This window comes from Osmerus mordax, chromosome 2 (genome assembly GCF_038355195.1).
Source record: "Osmerus mordax isolate fOsmMor3 chromosome 2, fOsmMor3.pri, whole genome shotgun sequence".
NCBI lineage: Eukaryota > Metazoa > Chordata > Actinopteri > Osmeriformes > Osmeridae > Osmerus > Osmerus mordax.
The window spans coordinates 21,498,220-21,516,080 of NC_090051.1; the positions used below are offsets into that span (position 1 = coordinate 21,498,220).

Here is a 17,861-nt window from a genome sequence, read left to right on the forward strand (position 1 = left end):
TTAATGCACTGACTAATTAAGTAAATGGTTAAAACTGAAATTGTAGATTTTACTGGGGCACAGCAGATTTATACTGGGGCACGTGCCCCAATAAAAAGGGTTTAGCAACGCCCCTGGGTTAGTATGTGTTTTGGATGAAATTAGCAAAGGGGAAATTAGCAAAGATGTCAGTATGTGTGTTTTGGATGAAATGACCAAAGGGGAAATTAGCAAAGGGGTTAGTATGTGTGTTTGGGATGAAATTACCAAAGGGGAAATTAGATTTTACTGGGGCACAGCAGATTAATACCGGGGCATGTGCCCCAGTAAATAGGGTCTAGCAACACCCCTGGTTCTAGTGACATCATGGACGATCAAAGGAGAACGGGTCCCAGCTTAGCTCAGTTTAGTTTCATACAGCAGTAAAGGGTCTGTCAATACTTGTGTTAAGATGAGTTATACATTTCCTCCAAAATTCAACTTACAGTTTTGGATATTTTTTTAAATTAAGTATAGGACCTTCACAGTTACGTCTTGACCACTCTCCAAAGGCACAGTGCTCCATGCTCCTCACACTAGATGTCGATATATATTACCGGTCGGCTATGTCTGTTTAAGGTGTTGTTTCCAAACATATATGGTTATACAACATGTGTATGTGCTAAAAAGGACTAGAAGAAAGAAGTTATATTCCAAGTATGATAAATAATAATGACAAAAATTGTTAGAAGACTTCAGAAAATCATCCTCTTCTTGATACAGTTACCCCAAGTATAACCACATGCAGACCAGACATGAATGGCTCTTACAATAATTGTATATAAAACATTAAGTAAAATGTAGTTCTTAAAGTCCACTTCAGCATTTTAGCTAGCTGACATTAGATAACTGACATGTATTGCTACTACACTTAAAATGTCATGAATATAATTTTATTAGTTATGAAATTATATGTAATTACGTGACATTCATCAACATCTGTCATAACTCAAGTGTAACACAGCATAGGCAAGGGCTAAGAAACTAAATACAATGTAACAGTAAAACCTATATTTTCTCGTTAAACTATTTTTTTTTCCTGCCCGGTCGAAATACCAGATTAGCATTTGGTAAGAGGAACTGAGAGTTTCAAAGACAAAAACAGCATGTTCTTATTAAGATAGTAGATAACCATCTCTGGTTCCTCTCGTGTTACTTTCAACACAACGTAGCGTGAATTAAAGAAGCAGACAGCAGAAAGTCAGTTAAGATTATCATCTTACAAGACCAACATTGGATGAAGACATAATTTCACATCCTGAATTTTATGAATTATTTTTTATTGAGTACGTTCCCAGAAAAGATGACTTTTGCATTTTACCATCTTTGGATTCTGTGTGTTTGGATTCAACCAGTTTTGACATGGATGCATCCAAAATGTTACATTTATGACATTGAAGACGGAAAGAAAACGTTACCGTTATGTTTAGGATACTCTGGATACACGGCTGATTGTAAACATGTCAACTCCATTGAGAAAGATTTAACTGGACTCCCTCCTGGTCTAAATAACATATGCATCTCCCTGACAACAAGGAGCAATGGTTCTCTCCACATGGGGGTTTTCTCACAGTTTCAGGATCTGAAGTATTTACAGATACGTGGCTGCTTTACTCAAATTCTACCAACCGGTGGTGTTCAGGGTCTCCCAAGTCTGCAGCATCTCATGTTGCATGGATATCAGTCTGGTAACTCAGGAGAGTGCTGTCATGGTAACTTTGATGCACATTCATTCAGTGACCTAGTAAACCTAAAAACAATGACCATAATAGATTATAGATTATCTGCAATGGCAGCAGATATTTTCAATCTAATGTTTAATTTGCAGACTTTATCCATATACGAATGTTGTGTTCATGAGTTGTCAGAAATAGTGTGCAGAATAATGAATATACAATCACTGCAAGAGCTGTTTATCAGAGCACCCGAAGTTGAAAAGATACAACCTGTAAACTGCTCTGTCCTGATTGGTAACAGCAGCATACCACCTGTTTTACTAGCCAACATAAAGACGTCAAGTTTACATGTTGGTCATATTAAGGTTTTAGAAGAGGGTGCACTAACATGGCTACAAAACGTTTCACGGTTTGAAGGAGTACAGAGTCAGGATATCCTGGTACGCATTCCCTTGTCAGGCCTGAAGCAAATCAACACCTTAAAGGTCATTCCTTTTAACATCAGCGAGGAAATTGATTTCAAATTGATTTGTGATGTTGTTTTTAAAATGTCTGTAAAGGAGATTGATTTGTCAGGTTATAATTACAGGTCTGCATCCACCAGTGTCAGTTCTTGTACAGGACTAGAAAAGATGGTTCTCGAAGGCTGTGGTAGAGAACACCCTATACCACTTAGTTTCAAATTAGATTTCATTACTGGTCTGAGAAATCTCAAAACGTTGCAAGTTGACTTTGTAGAACAAAGACCTGATATGGGGGATCTCTGTTCCCTCCACACAAAGACTATATCGAGGTTGACAAAACTTAAATTACGCATCTATTTACAAAAGTTAGTTGCAAAACAATTTAGCTGTCTCAGACACCTCCAGTATTTGGATCTATCATATAATACAATATCATACATTGAAGCTTCAGCTTTCTTTGGATTGAATAAATTAGAGTTCTTAGATATGAAAAACAACAAATTAACAGATATAAAACTGAACACATTTTTGGGTTTAGAAAAGTTGATACTATTAGACGTGACTGAGAACCCACTTGTCCACATCGAGGCAGGGTCATTTTCACATCTTGGCAGTCTGAGCCAAGTGTCTCTTGGAAACCTACGCCTCCCTTCATCACAGACGATGATCAAGCTGAATCTGTCAGAAATCTTCAGCAGCAGCCTTAGTCAGCTGACTCAGCTGTACATTAGTTCAGGTATGAGGCCAATGCAGCTGGCGGTTGGGGCTTCTGTTTCCTCCAATCAGAACCTGAGTCTCCAACTCAAGGGTCAGACTGTAACATTTGAGGACTGTGGCGGGCCATTCTTTGAGTCTGTAGTCCATCTGAATGCTGACACAGAGCAGATCCTTTGTGGATCAGAATTCATAGGAAGGTTCTTCCAGTCTTTGAAGACATTTGAGTTTAGGTCCAAGCTCTCAGCGAAAGGTATAGATTTGACACAATTGAATAAGATGGTTCACTTGAGGAAGCTGATTTTGATAGTGGTGGATCTTTCAAATCAAACCTCCGCTGACGTTATTTTTCACAATCTGACCAAATTAGAGGAACTGAAACTTTTTGCATGTAGGTTAAACATCTTAGAGGGTAGTTTAACAAAAGACCTTAGATCTTTAAAAACATTCTTTGTGCATATGAGAAACATCTATAATGTGATCTATAGCTTCACAGAACCTCTTGTTAGTCTAAAATACATAATGTTTGACAAATTTGAGACTTTCTGCAGTTGTGACAATGCCTGGCTTGTGCCCTGGGCAAAGAATCAGAAACAGGTCGAAGTGATTATAAATCCAATAGAGGCAGAAGAATTGGATGTAAACAGTCTTAAATGCTTGTCAGACAATGGTATGGACAGACTGAACTTCCTCAAGTACTCAGAGGCCAACTGCAGTACAGATCCTGGCTTTGTACTGTTTCTTGCCACCAGCCTCGGGGTCCTGTTGTTCATGCTGGTGGTGCTGCTCCACAACCTGGCTGGTCACTACCCTCTCGACCACATCACCCTGGGCTGGCTGTCTGAGGCCACGCGCTCCAAAAGCAGACGGCGCTACCAATATGACGCGTTCGTGTCCTACAGCGGAAAGGACGAGCGCTGGGTGGTGGAGGAGCTGCTGCCCAACCTGGAGCAGAGAGGACCTCCTTTCCTGCGCCTCTGTCTGCACAGCAGGGACTTCCAGCTGGGGAAGGACATCGTGGAGAACATCACCGAGAGCCTCTACCGGAGCCGTCACACCCTCTGCCTGGTCAGCCGCCACTACCTCCACAGCAACTGGTGCTCCCTGGAGATGAGGCTGGCCACCTGCCGTCTGCAGGCCGAGCACCGGGACGTGCTCATCCTGGTCTTCCTGGAGAAGATCTCCCCTCGCCGGCTGTCCGTCCATCACAGGCTGGCACGGCTGGTAAAGACTAGGACCTATCTAGACTGGCCCCAGGAACCAGGTCAGCAAGAGGCCTTCTGGGACGATCTGTGTCCTAAACTGAAACCTCCAAGCCAAGACTGACATTTCCAGGAGTACTTTTCAAATCAACTACTGATTTGGGGTTAGGGTTTGGGTTAGTGTTAGGGATGAGGGCCACAAGCAGGACATTACATCAGTAGTGTATTAGGCAGGTCCTACATTTGTCCTGATTTTATATCACGTTGTTTGAAACACACAATTTTTATGACCCTAACACTAACCCTTTCCCAGATCAAGTTTGTGACATAATTTTTTTGTTTTGTTTTACAGCCTTAAGATGTTCAGACCGGACTCTGATTAGTCCTATGTTTGACATTGTTGTTTGTACATGAATGGTCAAGTGATCGTTGTTAGTTATTGTATTGCTGCCTCCTGCTCGATATGTTACTTTCCACATTTTGTAATAAATATTTGTTCTATGTTAGCACAAAGTTTGTGTTTACTTCCCAATCCTTCATTAACAACATAATAATAAGGTATGCAAGTAGATTTTTGTTGAAGACAGTCGTAAATTTGTAATGTCACTTTAGGATCAAACTCTGTAGGTAAAGGCAGACAGAGAAGACATCCACAGTTAAAGCACAGTTACACAGTACTATACTTTACTGTACTCTACTGTTGTACGATGACTTTGAAAAGTAGAAAGAGTTCTAGTGTGTTTTGGAAAAAATTACCAAAGGGGAAATTGACAAAGGGGTTAGTATGTTTGTTTTGGATGAAATAAGCAAAGGGGTTAGTATGTGTGTTTTGAATGAAATTACCAAAGTGGTTAGTATGTGTGTTTGGGATGAAATTACCAAAGGGGAAATTAGATTTTACTGTGGCACAACAGATTAATACCAGGGCATGTGCCCCAGTAGATAGGGTCTAGCAACACCCCTGGTTCTAGTGACATCATGGACGATCAAAGGAGAACGGGTCCCAGCTGAGCTCAGTTTAGTGTCATACAGCAGTAAAGGGTCTGTCAATACTTGTGTTAAGATGAGTAATACATTTTCCCCAAAATTCAAAATACATTTTTGGATATTTTTTTAAATTAAGTATAGGACCTTCACAGTTACGTCTTGACTACTCTCCAAAGGCACAGTGCTCCATGCTCCTCACACTAGATGTTGATATATATTACTGGTCGGCTATGTCTGTTTAAGGTGTTGTTTCCAAACATATATGGTTATACAACATGTGTATGTGCTAAAAAGGACTAGAAGAAAGAAGTTAAATTCCAAGTATGATAAATAATAATGACAAAAAATGTTAGAAGACTTCAGAAAATCATCCTCTTCTTGATACAGTTACCCCAAGTATAACCACATGCAGACCAGACATGAATGGCTCTTACAATAATTGTATATAAAAACATTAAGTAAAATGTAGTTCTTAAAGTCCACTTCAGCATTTTAGCTAGCTGACATTAGATAACTGACATGTATTGCTACTACACTTAAAATGTAATGAATATTATTTTATTAGCTATGAACTTATATGTAATTACATGACATTCATCAACATCTGTCATAACTCAAGTGTAACACAGCATAGGCAAGGGCTGAAAAACTAAATACAATGTAACAGTAAAACCTATATTTTCTCGTTTAAACTATTTTATTTTTCTGCATGGTCGAATAACCAAATTAGCATTTGGGAAGAGGAACTGAGAGTTTCAAAGACAATAACAGTATGTTCTTATTAAGTTAGTAGATAACCATCTCTGGTTCCTCTCGTGTTGCTTTCAACACAACATAGCGTGAAATAAAGAAGCAGACAGCAGAAAGTCAGTTAAGATTATCATCTTACAAGACCAACATTGGATGAAGACATAATTTCACATCCTGAATTTTATGAATTATTTTTTATTGAGTACGTTCCCAGAAAAGATGACTTTTGCATTTTACCATCTTTGGATTCTGTGTGTTTGGATTCAGACAGTTTTGACATGGATGCATCCAAAATGTTACATTTATGACATTGAAGACGGAAAGGAGACATCTCCGTTATGTTTAGGATACTCTGGATACACGGCTGTTTGTAAACATGTCAACTCCATTGAGGAAGATTTAACTGGACTCCCTCCTGGTCTGAATAACATCTGCATCTCCCTGACAACAAGGAGCAATGGTTCTCTCCACATGGGGGTTTTCTCACAGTTTCAGGATCTGAAGTATTTGGAAATACAAGGCTGCTTTACTCACATTCTACCAACCGGTGGTGTTCAGGGTCTCCCAAGTCTGCAGTATCTCAGGTTGGATGGAAAACAGTCTTTTAAAATAGGAGAGTGCTGTCACGGTAACTTTGATGCACATTCATTCAGTGACCTAGTAAACCTAAAAACAATGACCATAATATATTATAGATTATCTGCAATGGCACCAGATATTTTCAATCTAATGTTTAATTTGCAGATTTTAACCATATACGAATGTTGTGTTCATGAGTTGTCAGAAATAGTGTGCAGAATAATGAATATACAATCACTGCAGAAGCTACACATCACAGCATCCGAAGTTGAAAAGATACAACCTGTAAACTGCTCTGTCCTGATTGGTAACAGCAGCATACCACCTGTTTTACTAGCCAACTTGAAGACGTCAAGTTTACATGTTGGTCATATTAAGGTTTTAGAAGAGGGTGCACTAACATGGCTACAAAACTTGTCATTGTTTGAAGGAGGATACAGTCAGGATATCCTGGTACGCATTCCCTTATCAGGCCTGAAGCAAATCAACACCTTAAAGGTTTTTCCTTTTAACATCAGCGAGGAAATTGATTTCAAATTGATTTGTGATGTTGTTTTTAAAATGTCTGTAAAGGAGATTGATTTGTCAGGTTATAATTACAGGTCTGCATCCACCAGTGTCAGTTCTTGTACAGGACTAGAAAAGATGGTTCTCAAAGGCTGTGGTAGAGAACACCCTATACCACTTACTTTCAAATTAGATTTCATTACTGGTCTGAGAAATCTCCAAAGGTTGCAAGTTGACTTTGTAGGACAAAGACCTGATATGGGGGACCTCTGTTCCTTCCACACAAAGACTATATCAAGGTTGACAAAACTTAAATTACGCATCTATTTACAAAAGTTAGTTGCAAAACAATTTAGCTGTCACAGACACCTCCAGTATTTGGATCTATCATATAATACAATTTCATACATTGAAGCTTCAGCTTTCTTTGGATTGAATAAATTAAAGTTATTGTATATGAAACAAAACTTATTAACAGATATAAAAATGAACACATTTTTTGGTTTAGAAAAGTTGACAATATTAGACGTGACTGAGAACCCACTTGTCCACATCGAGGCAGGGTCATTTTCACATCTTGGCAGTCTGAGCCAAGTGTCTCTTGGAAACCTACGCCTCCCTTCATCACAGACGATGATCAAGCTGAATCTGTCAGAAATCTTCAGCAGCAGCCTTAGTCAGCTGACTCAGCTGTACATTAGTTCAGGTATGAGGCCAATGCAGCTGACGGTTGGGGCTTCTGTTTCCTCCAATCAGGACCTGAGTCTCCAACTGAAGGGTCAGACTGTGACATTTGAGGACTGTGACGGACCATTCTTTGAGTCTGTGGTCCATCTGAAAGCTGACACAGAGCAGATCCTTTGTGGATCAGAATTCATAGGAAGGTTCTTCCAGTCTTTGGAGACATTTGAGTTTAGGTCCAAGCTCTCAGCGAAAGGTATAGATTTGACACAATTGAATAAGATGGTTCACTTGAGGAAGCTGATTTTGACAGAGGTGGATCTTTCAAATCAAACCTCCGCTGACGTTATTTTTCACAATCTGACCAAATTGGAGGAACTGAAACTTTTGGCATGTAGGTTAAACATCTTGGAGGGTAGTTTAACGAAAGACCTCAGATCTTTAAGAATATTCTCTTTGCAGATGAGAAACATCTATAATGTGATCTATAGCTTCACAGAACCTCTTGTTAGTCTAAAATACATGATGTTTGACAAATTTGAGACTTTCTGCAGTTGTGACAATGCCTGGCTTGTGCCCTGGGCAAAGAATCAGAAACAGGTCGAAGTGATTATAAATCCAATAGAGGGAGAAGAATTAGATGTAAACAGTCTTAAATGCTTGTCAGACAATGGGATAGACAGACTGAACTTCCTCAAGTACTCAGAGGCCAACTGCAGTACAGATCCTGGCTTTGTACTGTTTCTTGCCACCAGCCTCGGGATCCTGTTGTTCAAGCTGGTGGTGCTGCTCCACAACCTGGCTGGTCACTACCTCCTCCCCCTCTACCACATCACCCTGGGCTGGCTGTCTGAGGCCACGCGCTCCAACAGCAGACGGCGCTACAACTATGACGCGTTCGTGTCCTACAGCGGAAAGGACGAGCGCTGGGTGGTGGAGGAGCTGCTGCCCAACCTGGAGCAGAGAGGACCTCCTTTCCTGCGCCTCTGTCTGCACAGCAGGGACTTCCAGCTGGGGAAGGACATCGTGGAGAACATCACCGAGAGCCTCTACCGGAGCCGTCACACCCTCTGCCTGGTCAGCCGCCACTACCTCCACAGCAACTGGTGCTCCCTGGAGATGAGGCTGGCCACCTGCCGTCTGCAGGCCGAGCACCGGGACGTGCTCATCCTGGTCTTCCTGGAGAAGATCTCCCCTCGCCGGCTGTCCGTCCATCACAGGCTGGCACGGCTGGTAAAGACTAGGACCTATCTAGACTGGCCCCAGGAACCAGGTCAGCAAGAGGCCTTCTGGGTCAAACTGTGGACTAAACTGAAACCTCCAAGCCAAGACTGACATTTCCAGGAGTACTTTTCAAATCAACTACTGTTTTAGGGTTAGGGATGAGGTTACATTAAGGTAACAGTGGTGTACTATTTAGAACATTGTGCTTGCACATCTTCAGAAAACACACAATATTTCTCAATCTACGGCCCTACGGGACAATAAAAATTATGCAGTAATCTGTGGTTACTTTGTATAATTGTTTTTTTATTTGGATGGTTCAACTCTTGGAAAATGTTTAATATGACACACACAGAAAATTTTTCTGAATGACTAGTGGATGCTTTAAAACTATATATGATCTAATAACATCCTATCATCCTAAAATCTTGTCTCAGAAATCTAAGGAAGCAAATATGTCATCTATATCATTTAAGTTGGCACAGGGTGTGGTGTCTTCTGAGGGTTCATACACTTTCTCACTTCTGCTAATATCAGACAGATCTTTTTGTTCAGACAGATTCTCCAGTGGGTCCACAAAAGACAACACTGCAGATTTCTTCCTCCGTCTGTCGGATAGTTTTCTGTGAACACCGACTTCTTTCTTGATCAATCGAAGTCTAGTTTTAGGGTGTGCCCTCCGCCACATTGTGATTGGTTCCTGCCAGGTCCTGGGAGGGGCTTGTTTCCCTGCCAACGCCCACCTGACTTGCAGTTTGTAGCTCCTTAACTTCCTCTGAACACTGGAGTCCAAGAATAAACATGCATGTAAATGAATCATTCCTTTCTAAATTCTCAAAAAGGGCAATTTCTCTGTACTTCACCTTGTAATAAACTAAGAAAATAGACTCGGACAGATGGACGTTTACAAGTTGTCTTTGACTTAATTTATAGAAGCTTGCATGGTTAACAAGGTTCCAGTGCAATTAGCCCATTTACTAGCTCAGGTTCCAACAACAGCCAAGAACAACTCACCACCTGGCTCCACTGTGTGCAGGTTCCAGTCCACCCTGGCTGAATGTGTGCGAGTGCATGTGTGCGAGTGCATGTGTGCGAGTGCATGTGTGCGAGTGCATGTGTGCGAGTGCATGTGTGCGAGTGCATGTCGTTTGTATGGGTGAGTCTAAATAACTAAACTGAAAATCTCCCTTAAACAGTAGGCTAATAGGGTTGGGACAGCATTTTGATATTTTAAATACCTGTATCCTGCGGCTTCTAGATGTTTCATCCGCCGACAGCTCAGGTGCAGAAATGCCAGGCGTCTAGTCTCCTGTGGAAGCCTCTGACGTTTGCACCAGCGAAGCATTTCCCCCAGGTGGGATGACACGGCACTGAATGTACCTGCTGCTTTCACAGGCTTTAGGAACTTCCTCTTTTGATCGACCGTGATGGAACCCTGCGAGGAGAACTGTTCCGGTTCTATTGATACCTACAATAGTAGAATATTAACATTTCATACAAAAATCACAAATTATATAAAAATCACAAATTATACAAAAATCACAAATTATACAAAAATCACAAATTATTGGATGATCATTTAATGGTTGATATAAAATAATTTACTGACATCCCATAACAAGAATCAGGCTTACCTCAGTGATAATGCCACGGGTTTGTTTCACCAAAGCCTTCACATTAAATCCAGGCACATCTTGAAAGGAGATGCATACTTAGCAAATTGCACAACACCAAAACATACTCAACAAAAACAAGCGTAGGTTACCATTTCCTTGCCATTTGCTAGCTACCTGAATCACCCATCCTTTGGAACAAAACTGCTTCTCCCAGATCAATTCTCCGACTCGTGTTAGCGCGATGTAAACCCCCCAACTGCTTCGTCTCGTCCCCCTCAGACAGCCTGGTGAGCCAGGGGGACCCTGGTCCAGAATGGGGCAGTTCCCACTTCACCAGGGCAGGGAAGTCAGAGGGCCCCAGGAACTGGGTGATGTCTAAGGGCAGGGGGAAGTCTCCTAGGGAGGGCAAGGGCTGAACCTGAGACACCTCCTGCAGAAGCCCCAGGAGCTGTTGGTAAAGAGGGGCCAGGGTGCCCAGGATGCCCCGGAAAAACACCCTAAACAGCCATACAACAGATGTCAACAGCAGTGGGGATTGTACAGGAAAAACAGGATTATTTCTAGGTAGACATTTAAAAAAAACAGATAATGTCATGCTGTGTGCCTGAAAGTGCTTTTCCAAGCTTGTGGAGTATTTACTAGGTGGTGGTGGTGTAGTGCGTGTGTGGTGTACATACATCCTTGGGTACGTATTTGCATGCATATGTTACTTCCCATTCACGAACACCCTACTTACCATAGTCGACTGACCATGCTCGTGAGTATCACATTGAATATGATGAATTCTTTACATCGGAGATGTTGCCTTGCCAGTCTGATTAATACGTAGGTCAAGGCAAAAATACAAAACATTGTAACCAACTAACACACATATACGCACTACTTTGCGTATGCACATACTGTATATGTGGGGTATATACTTATACATGCCATGTGTATGCACATACATGCTGGGTATATTACTTATACATGCTGGGTACACATATGCTGTGTATATGCTATGTGCGTTCCTTGTTCTTTGGAAGGATACATGAAGGCTCTGGTACAGTGGTGGAGAAGGCATCTCATCAGGCTGGATGCTCCCAGAACTTTGAGACAGAGCCACTCCAGCATCGGCTGACTAGGGACGGGACATTGGCCCACCTTGATAGCAAGCTGCCTGCAGACAACCGTAAAGCACACCATGATGTAGCTGTTCTTGAAACCACATTCTTGAAAGCTGCTCGTTTAAACACGGTACTGATTTGGAAGCATTTGGGACATGAAGCTACCTTTGCATATGATTTGGACATAGTTCCCTCAGGTCCAGGAGGGCTGTTTCCAACTTCATTTCTTTCAATCGGTTGATGCATTGTTCAATCTGTGGAAAACGGGAATTTGTAAATCAATAATATTCACCCCCCATTAACTCAGGAAAATGCCCATAAATAGTATAGCCGTAAACCTTTAATCCTTTCTAATATGTTTGTCATAAAAAGACGTGTATGTAGTGAATGAACCAGGCGACCAGCATATATGTGTATGAAACAATCCTTACGCCTACCTGTTTCAATACTCTGAAAGGCTTGTGCTGTCTGAAGGCGTTTTTAAATGCATAAAGCAACTCGTACAGAACGCGTATCTCAGTTTGAAGAACTTGACTCTTAAGCAACTTCAGGACTTTGATATTCTCTTCTTGAATATTGTTTAGAGTTAAACCTGGGGACATCACAAAGCATGAACGAAATAATATCAACATCGCAAGGGCATGGTTTCGAAGGTAACTGTCTAGGCTACTTCTACAGAATATGGACTAGGAAAGTAGATTAGCAATACATGCCCCACGTGGGTAACTTGGCTTCAACTAGTTGTTGGATAGCCTACTGGCATGTTATTGTACGTGAAACAACTTTGCAAATTACACATTCATGCACTAAACATATTGAGCACAGTATTTATATGTAAATTACCTGTTGCATTACTGAAAGGTATACGAACGCTTGAAACAGCACTTGGAAAAGGAATGTTTATTCTGTTCCACCGTTCTTCGGCCATGCTGAATTCTCAGCACAAACACGGAAGTACATGTATACACCAATCAGAATCAAATACGCATTTACGTCAACATTTGGTTTAAAGATACAGTGCAATACTTTACGATGTGCTTCATGAAAGTGTGAATGCCTGTAACCAGACCCATCTGCCATGCCATATCCACCTTATTCCTCCCATGATACGTGGGCTACGTGTTACATTGTCGGATAACATATACAGAGACCGTTTATTTACTATTTGGATGTAGATAACAGCTATGCTAAACCACATCATATTTGGGAAAACAATATTAGTCACAGGCAACAACTTAGTCACACATTTACATTACAGTCACACATGAAATCAATTAATTATTTCACGAACAGTAACCTTGACCACAAAGCGTCAGGTGTGCTGCAAAACCCAGGAGAGGACCCGTGAGTTCACTTCATCCATGACAGATTCCTCGGCCCTCCCCTTCAGTGTGAGTCCGTGGCTGGCCCCCTCGACCCAGTAGACGGTAGCAGGAGCCGTCATCTCCTCCACCACATCCTCCAGGGCAGTCTGCACAAAGGTCACAAAAGTGTTTGTTGTGAGAGTGGAAAACAATACCTAACACACAAAACAACATGTATGTAATGTCTGTCATTAAAAGACTAAAGGGTGTTTCTGAACAGGAACAGCGCAATGGTAGAGCTATAATGTGCAAGATGACTAGAACGCAAGGTGTGTTGCAGTGATCGATGTGTGCGGGTCGACACTGTGGTGGTTCCTGATCCATTCTCACCCTTTCACACATGTTGTCTCTGGTGCCCGAGACAAAAAGCACAGGCACCTCTACAGGCATCCCCCGAAGGTCCTCACTCCTCTGGCAGTGCGTGTGTTTCTGGCCTGGGGGGTACAGGGGGAAGGACAGACAGACCAGGCCCTGGACTGTATCCTTAGTCCCGTCACTGAGCTGCCTGGCCAGGGCAGAGGCTACACGAGACCCCATAGACCAGCCTGGTGGGGGAGGGGTTACAGCAGTTGATTACCAAATGGTTATTTGCCTTAAACTGCGGTAGAATGGAAGCAAATCAGTGACATGTTTTGAATTTTAAAAGGCATTGAATACTAATAGTATTCAGCTCTTTACTATTGAAATATGAATTTATTTCAATGTTTTAAACAAATCTGATCCCCCCCCCCAAAAAAATATATACTGTATATATATATATATATTTTTTTTAATGCTGCTTTGTGATACATAACGTAAGCCTACATACAATCTTTATTATACATACTGTACTCACCACAAATAAATATTTTTCTTAGTGTGAATTGCTTGAGGTCTTGAACATAATCCTGTAAAATATAGGACGTGGAATGACTTCATATTTATGGGAAATTTGATCAACTGTCTTATTATTATAATAACGATCGTAATTGTCTCATCTTATTAAACAGTATCATTTACTTTGCTGATAATTATTATCAGACCTATTTTACATAAGATAGGCTTAAGTAATTTGGGGTTTTGAAGTGGCTGTAGTAGCATCTTACTTAGAATATTTTTTAATACTTACCCAAACGGCATGATAAGCCTTAAGCCTGTAAGCAAAATGTAAACCTTTACACGTGAAGCGGAGACAAACTATTCCTTTAGAGGCTGCAGCATGAGCCATAAAAACCAGATGTTTGAAGTTCATATCACCACCAGCACCATGCGTAAGTATCATAGCTGTGCGGACATCACTCGACTCCGCAGGAACTGTTAACGCAGCATCGAGATGTTTCGTCCCAAAAGGTACAAGCAGCTTTTCCTGTAAATAAATATAAGATACTAATTAGTACGTCAGCTCTACGGTGTTGGCGACCATATACTTCTAAAGCGAGTCATCACCTCGTAAAACAGTTCCATTTGTTTAGCCCGCGGTTTGTTCTCTTGTCAATTTCCGGCGTGCTGTATAAAATACATAGTCTGCCGATAATATATCGACATCTAGTGTAAGGGGGTCACAATTGTTGGGGCACGGAACAATGTGCCTTTGGAAAGTAGTCTAAAGGTGTTGTAAAATTGATCCAACAAATGTTTTTATATTTTTTTATCGAATTGTTTTATACATTTATGACTGAAATCTTAAAACAAGTATTTACAGGCCCTTTACTTCTGTAGGACGCACTAAACTGAGCTCATGCTGTGTCCCGTTCTCCTTTGATCGTCCATGATGTCTCGAGAACTCTGTCTACTTGTCATTGTACAACAGTACAGTAAAGTATAGTACTGTGTAACTGTGCTTTAACTGTGGATGTCTTCTGTGTCTGCCTTTACCTACGGAGTTTGATCCTAAAAAGTGACATTACAAACTAATTATTAACGACTGTCTTCAACTAAAATCTACCTGCATACCTTATTATTATGTTGTTAATGAAGGATTGGGAAGCAAGCACAAACTTTGTACAAACATAGAGCAAATATTTGTTATAAAAATGTTGAGCAGGAGGCAACAATACAATTAATAACAACAATCATTTAACATTACATGTACAAACAATTAAGCAATTGTTTGATATTATACATTTACATTTACATTTAGTCATTTAGCAGACGCTCTTATCCAGAGCGACTTACAGTAAGTACAGGGACATTCTCCCGAGGCAAGTAGGGTGAAGTGCCTTGCCCAAGGACACAACGTCATTGGCAGAGCCGGGGATCGAACCAGCAACCTTCTGATTACCAGCCTGATTCTTTAACCGCTCAGCCACCTGACTCCCCCATTATATATATTATAACACAGGACCGATCAGAGTTCATCTTTAGGCTGTAAAACAAAACTAAAAATTAATTGTCACAAACTTGATCTGGGAAAGAGTTTGTGTCAGGGTCATAAAAGTACTGTTTTTCAAACAACGTGATATAAAATCAGGACAAATGTAGGACCTACCTAATATCCTACCGATGTAATATCCTGACTGTGGCCCTCATCTAACACTAACCCAAACCTAACCCCAAAACAGTAGTTGATTTGAAAATGTCAGTCTTGGGTTGGAGGTTTCAGTTTAGTCCACAGTTTGACCCAGAAGGCCTCTTGCTGACCTGGTTCCTGGGGCCAGTCTAGATAGGTCCTAGTCTTTACCAGCCGTGCCAGCCTGTGATGGACGGACAGCCGGCGAGGGGAGATCTTCTCCAGGAAGACCAGGATGAGCACGTCCCTGTGCTCGGCCTGCAGACGGCAGGTGGCCAGCCTCATCTCCAGGGAGCACCAGTTGCTGTGGAGGTAGTGGCGGCTGACCAGGCAGAGGGTGTGACGGCTCCGGTAGAGGCTCTCGGTGATGTTCTCCACGATGTCCTTCCCCAGCTGGAAGTCCCTGCTGTGCAGACAGAGGCGCAGGAAAGGAGGTCCTCTCTGCTCCAGGTTGGGCAGCAGCTCCTCCACCACCCAGCGCTCGTCCTTTCCGCTGTAGGACACGAACGCGTCATATTGGTAGCGCCGTCTGCTGTTGGAGCGCGTGGCCTCAGACAGCCAGCCCAGGGTGATGTGGTAGAGGGGGAGGAGGTAGTGACCAGCCAGGTTGTGGAGCAGCACCGCCAGCATGAACAACAGGACCCCAAGGCTGGTGGCAAGAAACAGTACAAAGCCAGGATCTGTACTGCAGTTGGCCTCTGAGTACTTGAGGAAGTTCAGTCTGTCTATCCCATTGTCTGACAAGCATTTAAGACTGTTTACATCCAATTCTTGTGCCTCTAAGGGATTTATAATCACTTCGACCTGTTTCTGATTCTTTGACCAGGGCACAAGCCAGGCATTGTCACAACTGCAGAAAGTCTCAAATTTGTCAAACTTTATGTATTTTAGACTAACAAGAGGCTCTGTGAAGCTATAGATCACATTATAGATGTTTCTCATGTGCACAAAGAATGTTCTTAAAGATCTGAGGTCTTTCGTTAAACTACCCTCTAAGATGTTTAACCTACATGCCAAAAGTTTCAGTTCCTCCAATTTGGTCAGATTGTGAAAAATAACGTCAGCAGAGGTCTGATTTGAAAGATCCACCTCTGTCAAAATCAGCTTCCTCAAGTGAACCATCTTATTCAATTGTGTCAAATCTATACTTTTCGCTGAGAGCTTGGACCTAAACTCAAATGTTTCCAAAGACTGGAAGAACCTTCCTATGAATTCTGATCCACAAAGGATCTGCTCTGTGTCAGCATTCAGATGGACTACAGACTCAAAGAATGGCCCGCCACAGTCCTCAAATGTTACAGTCTGACCCTTCAGTTGGAGACTCAGGTTCTGATTGGAGGAAACAGAAGCCCCAACCGCCAGCTGCATTGGCCTCATACCTGAACTAATGTACAGCTGAGTCAGCTGACTAAGGCTGCTGCTGAAGATTTCTGACAGATTCAGCTTGATCATCGTCTGTGATGAAGGGAGGCGTAGGTTTCCAAGAGACACTTGGCTCAGACTGCCAAGATGTGAAAATGACCCTGCCTCGATGTGGACAAGTGGGTTCTCAGTCACGTCTAATAGTGTCAACTTTTCTAAACCCAAAAATGTGTTCATTTTTAAATCTGTTAATAAGTTGTGTTTCATATACAAGAACTCTAATTTACTCAACCCAAAGAAAGCTGAATCTTCAACGTATGAAATTGTATTACATGATAGATCCAAATACTGGAGGCGCCTTAAACAGCTAAATTGTTTTGCAACTAACTTTTCTAAAACGATTACCAATTCAAGTTTTGTCAACCTCGATATAGTCTTTGTGTGGAAGGAACAGAGATCCCCCATATCAGGTCTTTGTCCTACTGAGGCAACTTTCAACCATTTGAGATTGATCAGACTAGTAATGAAATTTAACTTGAAAGTAAGTGGTATAGGGTGTTCTCTACCCCAGCCGTTGAGAGCCATCCTCTCTAGTCCTGTACAAGAACTGACACTGGTGGATGCAGACCTGTAATTATAACCTGACGACACAATTATATGCTTTACAGATAATTTAAAAACGACATCACAAATCAATTTGAAGTCAATTTCCTCACTGATGTCAAGAGCACTTAAAAGTAAGGTGTTGATTTGCTTCAGGCCTGACAAGGGAATGCGTACCAGGATATCCTGACTGTGTACTCCTTCAAACAATGACAAGTTTTGTAGCCATGTTAGTGCACCGTCTTCTAAAACCTTAATATAACCAACATTTAAACTTGACGTCTTTAAGTTGGCTAGTAAAACAGGTGGTATGCTGCTGTTACCAATCAGGACAGAGCAGTTTACAGGTTTTATCTCTTCAACTTCGAATGCTGTGATGTATAGCTTCTGCAGTGATTGTATATTCATTATTCTGCACACTATTTCTGACAACTCATGAACACAACATTCCTTTATGAATAAAGTCTGCAAATTAAACATTAGATTGAAAATATCTGGTGCCATTGCAGATAATCTATAA

General features: G+C 41.6%; 5 protein-coding genes across 6 annotated transcripts; 2 read left to right on the top strand and 3 right to left on the bottom strand.

The window, feature by feature from the left end:
* Nucleotides 1-1,689: 1,689 nt before the first annotated feature.
* nepro (nucleolus and neural progenitor protein) lies at nucleotides 1,690-12,457 on the bottom strand. 2 transcript variants are annotated; one of them, XM_067253373.1, is made up of 9 exons: nucleotides 12,368-12,457; nucleotides 11,962-12,116; nucleotides 11,690-11,778; nucleotides 11,449-11,577; nucleotides 11,155-11,232; nucleotides 10,593-10,915; nucleotides 10,437-10,495; nucleotides 10,041-10,270; nucleotides 1,690-1,768 (listed from the first exon to the last, which is right to left on the bottom strand). In XM_067253373.1, exons 1-9 carry the CDS (start codon nucleotides 12,450-12,452, stop codon nucleotides 1,726-1,728), a joined length of 1,191 nt encoding a protein of 396 aa, XP_067109474.1. In that variant the 5' UTR covers nucleotides 12,453-12,457; the 3' UTR covers nucleotides 1,690-1,725. The 2 variants fall into 2 exon arrangements, with proteins under 2 accessions (XP_067109474.1, XP_067109466.1); XM_067253365.1 differs by lacking the exon at nucleotides 1,690-1,768 and adding an exon at nucleotides 9,090-9,584.
* LOC136959337 (toll-like receptor 13) lies at nucleotides 2,822-4,198 on the top strand. The gene is made up of 2 exons (XM_067253654.1): nucleotides 2,822-3,793; nucleotides 3,875-4,198. Exons 1-2 carry the CDS (start codon nucleotides 2,822-2,824, stop codon nucleotides 4,196-4,198), a joined length of 1,296 nt encoding a protein of 431 aa, XP_067109755.1.
* LOC136959348 (toll-like receptor 13) lies at nucleotides 6,094-9,043 on the top strand. The gene has a single exon (XM_067253663.1). It carries the CDS (start codon nucleotides 6,094-6,096, stop codon nucleotides 8,911-8,913), a length of 2,820 nt encoding a protein of 939 aa, XP_067109764.1. The 3' UTR covers nucleotides 8,914-9,043.
* tex30 (testis expressed 30) lies at nucleotides 12,410-14,233 on the bottom strand. The gene is made up of 4 exons (XM_067253386.1): nucleotides 13,997-14,233; nucleotides 13,724-13,775; nucleotides 13,219-13,433; nucleotides 12,410-12,995 (listed from the first exon to the last, which is right to left on the bottom strand). The coding sequence occupies exons 1-4, from the start codon at nucleotides 14,147-14,149 to the stop codon at nucleotides 12,837-12,839; spliced, it is 579 nt and encodes a 192-aa protein (XP_067109487.1). The 5' UTR covers nucleotides 14,150-14,233; the 3' UTR covers nucleotides 12,410-12,836.
* A 1,212-nt stretch (nucleotides 14,234-15,445) lies between these two features.
* LOC136967591 (toll-like receptor 13) lies at nucleotides 15,446-16,615 on the bottom strand. The gene is made up of 2 exons (XM_067261436.1): nucleotides 15,851-16,615; nucleotides 15,446-15,769 (listed from the first exon to the last, which is right to left on the bottom strand). Exons 1-2 carry the CDS (start codon nucleotides 16,496-16,498, stop codon nucleotides 15,446-15,448), a joined length of 972 nt encoding a protein of 323 aa, XP_067117537.1. The 5' UTR covers nucleotides 16,499-16,615.
* Nucleotides 16,616-17,861: the final 1,246 nt, after the last annotated feature.